The sequence below is a fragment of the Sinocyclocheilus anshuiensis genome, unplaced genomic scaffold (assembly GCF_001515605.1).
Source record: "Sinocyclocheilus anshuiensis isolate Anshui unplaced genomic scaffold, SAMN03320099.WGS_v1.1 scaffold343, whole genome shotgun sequence".
Classification (NCBI taxonomy): domain Eukaryota; kingdom Metazoa; phylum Chordata; class Actinopteri; order Cypriniformes; family Cyprinidae; genus Sinocyclocheilus; species Sinocyclocheilus anshuiensis.
The window spans coordinates 1742197-1750627 of NW_015549598.1; the positions used below are offsets into that span (position 1 = coordinate 1742197).

General features: G+C 34.9%; 2 protein-coding genes across 2 annotated transcripts in view; both read left to right on the forward strand.

Annotated features, from left to right (window-relative positions):
- The window catches only part of LOC107658636 (metal transporter CNNM4-like), a 15487-nt gene extending 10691 nt beyond the window's left edge, over positions 1 to 4796 (forward strand). Inside the window, exons 5-6 of the mRNA XM_016447262.1 lie at positions 2719 to 2812; positions 4569 to 4796. Of these exons, the coding sequence (XP_016302748.1) occupies positions 2719 to 2812; positions 4569 to 4708 (234 nt within the window). The 3' untranslated portion in view covers positions 4709 to 4796. The remainder of the gene's footprint in view (positions 1 to 2718; positions 2813 to 4568) is intronic.
- A 1815-nt stretch (positions 4797 to 6611) lies between these two features.
- The window catches only part of LOC107658547 (metal transporter CNNM4-like), a 4985-nt gene continuing 3165 nt past the window's right edge, over positions 6612 to 8431 (forward strand). Inside the window, exon 1 of the mRNA XM_016447138.1 lies at positions 6612 to 6634. Coding sequence (XP_016302624.1) covers positions 6612 to 6634 — 23 coding nt within the window. The remainder of the gene's footprint in view (positions 6635 to 8431) is intronic.

Genomic DNA, 8431 nt, shown 5'->3' on the forward strand with positions numbered 1-8431 from the left:
ATATATATGTATATATGTACATCGCAATTAATCGATTTGACAGCACTACTTTCTTTTTCTTTTTTTCTTTTTTTTTGCCTGTTTTATTGTTTGCCAAGCAAAAATTATAAGTCTGATCACTTGGAGAAGTAACAGCACACCTCTCTGCACAGTTTGAGGCATCGTTCATATTCTTACACTGTCAGGGAGAAAAAAAAAGGTACAAAATCTGTAACTGGGGTGGTACCTTTACAAAAATATGTACCATTAAGGTGCTAATATGCACCCTTTAGGAATAAATAAGGTACCGCCCCAGTGACAGTTTTGCCACTTTTTTTCTGAGAGTGTAGCACAAGCAGCACAGAATGAAACCCATGCAGAGGTTTAATGCTTCATAATAGAGATTTGAAGTTTGAGCATTAGTAATAGTGATGCTTTCCTTAGCAAGTACCACTGGTTGCTGGTTAGCATTTTCAACCTTTTTTTTAGTGCCGTATTTTGAGATTGGCGGCTCGTTGGTGCCCCTCGGCCTGGTGTAGAGTTGCACAGACGGGTCTGTTGGGAGCGTCTGTGACCTCACTGGAGGTTTAGCTAGAAGAGGTCCTGCATCAGACAGGCCTGCCCTTCACTAATTGATCCCTCTTACATAAGAAAGGGATCCTGAGCATAGCAGCTCTAATCCCACCCCCTTTCTGCCAGCAACACACACACAATTGAATGCACAACCAATCAAAGCTGTGCACTGTCCATGGCATGCCCTCTTTTTGTGAAACAGTCCAATCAGAGGCGAGATTGATGGAAAAACTCTTAGTTGTCCATGCTACAGCAAGCTGATGATACATATATAGATACTGAGTTACTGACTCATATTTGAACTATGTACAAGGATCAACACAATAGCGTGACCTTTAACCTCCCGCGTACTTTCCAGTCATCTGAATTGAATATATGTGCGGCAGCTTACTTAACATCAAGGTCAAAGTAGAACGAGCTGTGATAGGTCACGGGGCCAACGTGGCGCACGGGCCCCCGGGGATCAGTCAATCAGATCCTGGATTTGGTGTGTGCTCGGCGGGGGGTCAGCCAGGAGAAGGTTAACACTTTCAGAACCTCAGTGTGAGAGTGTTTATCACAGTCGTAATCATCCCCGCGGCACAATGTCATACGGAGCACAAACGCCATGTGTCAGGAAACGCTACGTCACACTTGCCATCAAACCGCATGTCTGCTTAAATTCAACAAACTCCTGCGGCTTATTTACAAATGCTAATTTTCCGGATTAAATCTGCCTCTATTTTAAGTTTCAAAATGATTTCAAATGTAATAGATAATCAAATATATTTATGAAATTATGAAACCGAATTTTCAAAATGATAAAATATCAAATAAATGATAGAATCTGTAATATATAACATATATTTAAAAAAAGAACAATAATTGTGTATTGTTTTGATTGTTTCATTTTTAATTATATTTGATAATTTCTTATACTTCTTAATAAATAAATATATTAGTATGTAATAAATATTTTAGTAAGTGAATGATTATGTTATGTCTTCTGGTTTTAGTACATTTAGTAATTTTGTAAGTTTTAGTTATTGATGAGTGATGATTTGTTGGAAGTACTTTTCTTATTATTAATGTTGAAAATAGTTTTTGCTGCTTAATATTTTTGTGGAAACTGATGTATTTTTTTTTTCAGGATTCTTTGATGAATATAAAGTTCAAAAGAATGACATTTATTTGAAATGGAAATCTTTGGTAACATTATAAATGTCTTTACTATTACCTTTGATCAATTTAATCCATCCTCACTAAATAAAAGTATTAATTTCTTTAAATAATTTTTTTTTTTTTTTAAATCATTCTGGCACCAAACTTCTGGTACTGGTACTGTGTATAATTTTGGAGATTTGTGTAGTAGTAGTAGAAGTAATAGTATTTCTGTCAATAATTTGTTTTTGCTCTAGTATACAAACAGTGTCAGGTTTAACACCTTTTTTGTTTTGTTTTATGAAACTCGATTTGGCTCTGGTTTGCTGGCGTAACAGAAAGCAGCAAAGTTGGCGAGCTTTGTTTGTGTTTGGAGTGTCTACCTGAATATAGACACCAGAGCAGAGGAGACTCAGATAGAGTGACAGGATCCGTGTGTCGTGCAATCCGAGCGCCGCAGATCCGGTTACCTTTTTCTGAAAATGAGAGGAAAGGTTGACTCTCCATTAGGATGGAAAATGGGGCAAATATGACGCCCGAGACATTGGAAAATGTATGTGTTTGCTCGAATGTGGTGTGACACACGAATGGTTTCAAACTACTAAAAGTACTGACCTCACACTCCTTGTGGGAGTTTCGGTTGGGTTTTGTGTCATTCGTCTTTAATTATGGAGACGCAACAGGTTGTTCTTCAAGGAAACCGGTTAAGATTTCAAAATAAGATGCATTTGACTTAAATGTTTTGTTTTTAAAGTGTTTTTAAAAATGCTGTTCAATTATTTAAGAACAAACCGTTGGGGGTTCTTGAGGTCTTTCAGTATCTTGAAGGACAACACGCAAAAGCTACAAAGGTTTTATTGCCAATGTATTTATTTGATTACATTTTGATTTGATTGGGAGGCAGTTCTCATTTATGTGGTTGTCTTTATGATTCTCTAATTTATTCTTCAAATATATACAGCAAAATGTCCTGCACAATTGACTTTTCTAACTAATGAAACTAATTAACTCACACCTGTCTTTCAGGGTCGGGTGGAAGTTGAGGCTGGAAATGAGAATATGATGTTTGAGACGGGTCCTTTCTCTTATTATGGAGTCATGGCACTGACTACATGCCTGGGTGAGTATTTTACCTTGCTATTTTATCTCTAATTTTCTCTACTCAAAAAGTGTGAAACATCCCCACCTAAAGAAATTGTTCATTTAAAGGGATAGCCCACCCAAAAAAAAAAAAATTCTGTCATCATTTACTCGTGTGTCGTTCAAAAACTGTATCATCTTTTTATGGAGGCTTGAAAGCTTCTCAGTCATTGTAACTGCATGGAAAAGAGCAACCAGCACAGTTTCAGATGAGTAAATGCTGACAGAATTTTGAAATATGATTTATGAATGCATTTTTGAGTTTTCTGAATAAGGCTGATTTATGGTAACAATGATGTGTCTGTTGATATGTTTGCTGCCCAGCGTTAGTTTAAGTAATGGATCTTGTCAGCGCCTCTCAGTGCACTTTGTCATGATCTGTCATTGTAAGTTTAGTCTTTTGTATTACATAATAACAGCGGCAGTAGGGGACTAAACAGGACACATTTGGCTGCAGGGACATCTGCTGGCCGAGTGTCACTAATAATGCAGTCTGATTCTGTTCTTCACCTCCAGCTGTGCCGCAGTCCATTCATGTGCCAAACATCACATTTATGTGCTTAGCATGTGTCTAAATGTGTGGCTGTGTGTGCTTTGAGAAACACTGCATAAGAGAAACCTTGAAACCCAAAAGGAGATGTTTGGAAGAATGTCCAAGCTGCTTTTTTCCACACATTGCTAATGGATGGGGATTCATTTACACTTTCCAAATATATATATATATATATATATATATATATGTATGTATATATGTATATGTGTGTGTATATTTTTTTTTGCAATGTACATAATTAGCCATGAATAAACCAACAATATTTGACGTTTTTGACTTGAAACTTGGAACAACTGGTCTCGAGGCAGCAGGTTTGAATGTGGGAAAGTGTGAGATTCGAGAACTACGGCAGAGAATTTTTCATTGAATAATGTTTTTTTTTTTCCTGAACTTTTGCTTTTTTTTTATATTTGCATCCAGAAAAGCTGAAATATAGCATATGGACCACTTTTATGATACTTTATGGTGCTTTTACGTGCTTTCAAATTACAAAAAGGATGCAAATATCACTTTAAAAGTGTAAGCAACCGGCTAAAATATTCGCTGTTATTCACTGAAAATATTGACATGTTTTCCTTGGAAGAGACGTAGCGATATCTAATACCAAAAAATGTAAGATCTTTTCAATTAATCATTTAAATTGGTTTTCGAATCAGACTGAACCGATTCAGCCCACTGTAGGTCTGAATTCTTCATTGATAATGACTTAATTTTTGGTCTTTAACTCCAAAGTATGGTTTGGATTCAAAAGAGTTGAAACACAGTATATAGACCACTTTTATGGTGATTTTGATTCATTTTTTAAGCCTGTTGGCAATGTGAAGTCCATTTTCCTTGTATGGAAAAGAGCAGCTTAGACATTCTGCAAAATATCTACATTTGGGTTCCACTGAAGGAGGAAAGTCATACAGGTTTGGAGCGATAACGGCAAGTTTTGGGTGAAATATAGCCTACCTTTAACATCACCAGAATATGTTGTACTTTCAAAGGCAAGGTTAGTAGCAAAGCATTACCCCTTCAAAGAAAATATTATGTTCCCGTAGTGTTTTATAATGAGGGATTTGTACCTTCAGCAGCTGCTGATGCTGGAGCAGCTCTCGGCAGGATCTTGATGCGTGGCATGTTTAAAGAGCTTCTCTGTCTCTCCTCTGCTCTGCTCTGCCTCTCCCCCCCTCCTCCTCAGCTGTCACCCCCCCTCTCTCTCCTTCCGTGGTGTCGCCTCGTCCGCGCCGCCTTTCGCTTAAGAGGTTTTCTCTGTTTTCGCGTTTCCCAGGTAAATGCCCTGCATGCTGGGTGCTAACTCAGGGATGTAGGGGTAGCTAACAGGGGGACAGTGTGGGACAGGAGCTAGTTTAAAAGGCAAAAAAATAACCTTTATCATGCTATGACCTGTTGTCCAGCAAGTTCACATTTTATTTATTTATTTATTTATGTATATATTTACAGTGATTTAAAAGCTGTTCTAAAGCCTAGACAGCAATTTTAGGCATTGTATTAAATGCAATAAAAATACATTTAAGTTCTGCATAGAATATCAATAGAAAATATTTCCAGCTGATTAAAAATGCACATGCAAAATTTATTTTTAGGAAATATTCAGTATTTTCCAATTGCACATTGAATTCAAAACATTCAAACTTGACACAAATTAGCCACAAGAATTGCAAAAACAAAAAATTTGACATCATTGATATCAAACTTATCACAACTAGTCTTGAGATGGCAGGTTTGAATGTGTGCGAGCATAAGATTCGAGCGCTACAGCAGACAATTTTCAGTAAATAATGCCATTTTCTTTTCCACCCCTCACACAGAATTATTGTTTGCTTTCAGAAGAGCTGAAATATAGCATATGGCTATAGCATATAACTTTTATGGTACTTTTATGGTTCTTTTATTCCTTTCAAGTTACAAAAATAATACAATAATAATGGCTGAAATTTTATTTTATTATATTTTATTTTATTTTGTGACTTACAAAACCTAGACACAATTTTAGGCATTGTCTTGTATTGTAATAAAAATTAATTTTATTACTGTATAAAATATTGATAGAAAACAGTTCCATCTAAATAAAAAATGCACACGCAAAATGTATTTTTCTCTGTTTATTAGGAAATACTGAAAAGTAGAATATAGTTCTTAATTAAAAAAAGTTAACTTTCATCCAGTATTTGTGTGCATAAAGTGTTTGTTTATTTGTTTTAGTTTTGAGTTGTTAGCTTTGCAACATAATTATTGAAATCAACTGTGAGCGTTAGCTTATATGCATGGTGGCATGTGACAAATATACACAGTTTTTAATGACAGTGTTATTAAAATGGAAGCTTGCTGGACTGGTTGACTCTGACATTGACCTCTTGAGCTCAGTCTTTGAAGAGCTCTTCTACTCTAACCACTAACACACTCACCCTGCTGCCTGTCCATCACACCTGACCTCCTGCACCTGAACACAACATTCACACCAACCTGAAGATTCAGTCCTGCTCCATTCTGAGTTGCCTTAGTATCAGAATATACTAGAAAATGTGCCATGAGCGTTGTGAGGCTGAATGAAGACCTGTTTGTGACGTCAAGATGAAACGGGAGCGTCGTTGTTTGAATGAAAAAATGCATTATAAATTATATTACTATAATTATACATTATCAATGTCAAATACTTGTAGTGCAGTGTTATCAACTAAACCTAAACCAATAGCATGTTAACCGGGGGGTTAACATATATTATATATTAATATATATAAAATAAAGCAGAAAATATAATAACATTTCTAATTTTGTCTAATTCAATTTATAGTAGTAAAATTACTAAAACTGAAATAATTAATCAAAAGTAAATAGACATTTTAAAAATGAAAACGACTAAAACACTTAACAAAATTACTAAGACAAATGTTTCAGAAATGTCACTATAGCATTTTTTTGTTTCATATCTAGGGCTAAAACATATTTACAAACAAATATTTTTAAAAAATACTTTTTTGTACAGTATGACTTTTGTTTTTTTTCTAATGTTTATTTTCGGTCAGCCATGTGCCAGGCGCGGTTTACATCATGAATATTAATTACGTAAAGTAACGTGTTATCCAATTTGCTATCATTTTAATTCACGTTTTGTAAGATATTTTCACCAACCTGTCCATTTTTTTTGACAGAAGTGCAATGTAGTATAGTCAAATACTAAGGCAATTTTCCGATATCATCTAAATTCTATGATATCGCTATGATGATTGGTTTCGTCAGCAACTCGTAATGAATTTTAATCATGTTCACTTTGGTTACCGTTACAGACCAAACTACTCAGAGCACGCGAGTGACGCGATAATACTTGATCGCTTCCATTATCATCAATGAACTTTGCATGTTTTGCGGTGTAAATGACTTCATTGATTATAACCGGAGAGTTCTAGTTTATCACATTGCGTCGCTCGCAGTGTAAACAAATGGCATTTCAACAGAGTAAAATCCCCCATGCTTGTATCAGTAACCAGAGCTGGGTAGATTACTTACAAATTGTAATCCGTTACTGATTCCAAATCACATGACAAAAATTGTAGTTTGTAATGTAAACATTACACATTTTAGGTAATATAATCAGATTATTTTTTTGATTACTTTTAGATTACTTTTGACCTAACTCGTTTATCACATTGATTTAAATATGATAATCTTGTACCAAATTGATAGAAAATACAAAGAGTAAGAAAATATATTCCATTCATTGTGATTAACAACATGAGGTGCACTAAACATTAAATTACATCACATCAAGGTTTCCCAAACTGGGGTTCATAAAGGAACTGCAGGGGGTTTGTGAGTTCAATGAAAAGCTGGTAATTCATTAAATCATAAAAATGTACAAATAAATAAATCATTTTAAAATGGCATCAATCAAAACACTTACTAACAAAATTCAATATTTTATTTGTTTACCTGCATGTCAGGTGTCCATTAACCAACCTCAGAGAACCGTGAGCATTCAAATGTGATTTAATTATTAAAATATTTGTTTTAAAATCTCTGGGGTACTTCAAGAAAATATTAGGTGAAAGAGGTTCAGATGACAAAAAAAGCTTGGGAATGCATTACATGTAATAGTGTGAATTTGTGCATTTTAATGTGTTTGAAAGACAAAAGCCTTCCAAAGACATAGTAGCACATGGTTAAATAACCCACTGAGCGATAATTGTGTTCATCAGTAGTTGATCCAGTGTTGAAACACTTTTTAAACCTGAAATGATTTTTGTAAATCCAGTGGTCAAATGCTGTGTAGCCACATGACTAATGACTGGTCTTTGTGTGAAAATCCACAAAACTGTAAGACTTTCTGAATGTATATAAGCGGTAGGCTATTTTAGAAAGGAACATTTAAAAGGTGAAGAGGAGGAATTAGGGAGAATTCATAAATTATGAATAATTCGTTGCTATTGTGTGAATAATATGTAATCATGTAATCAATAAAAAAGTAACCAGTCTGATTACAAGTATTTAAAAATGTAATTTAATCTAATTACAAGTACTTAATTTTTGGAATCTGATTACGTAATCCAGATTACATGTAATCAGTTACTATCCAGCTCTGCCAGTAACCATGTCCTTCTGAGTCAGTTGTGCGTTTTTGTCCACATCTGTCAGCATTCATTTATTTATTGTCTGTTATTGTCGCAGTAAAACCTGTCAAATCCCAAGCACAATCGCTGCAGTGACTGTTGCAGGTAGTTCATAAAAGCACCTGTAGAGGACACTAGTGTAGTTACATTACAGCGCTGATCCCTCGTGGTTTTAGGTAATCGAGGGTTTTATGTACATCCTCTGTTCTTTATAGTCACATACTAATATTATAGTATTGAATAGTACACTATAATCTATGCTTCTCCAGTGTAACCAAATTAATGCTGCTCATACACCAATGCACATCTGAAATGACCATCCAATCATTTGCAATAATCTTTCCATTCATTTCAAATGTGATACGAGTTGTTTGTGGCTCCTTGTTTATTGTTGTTCTGTCCCTCTCATCAGTGTTTTTTTTTTTTTTTTTTTTTT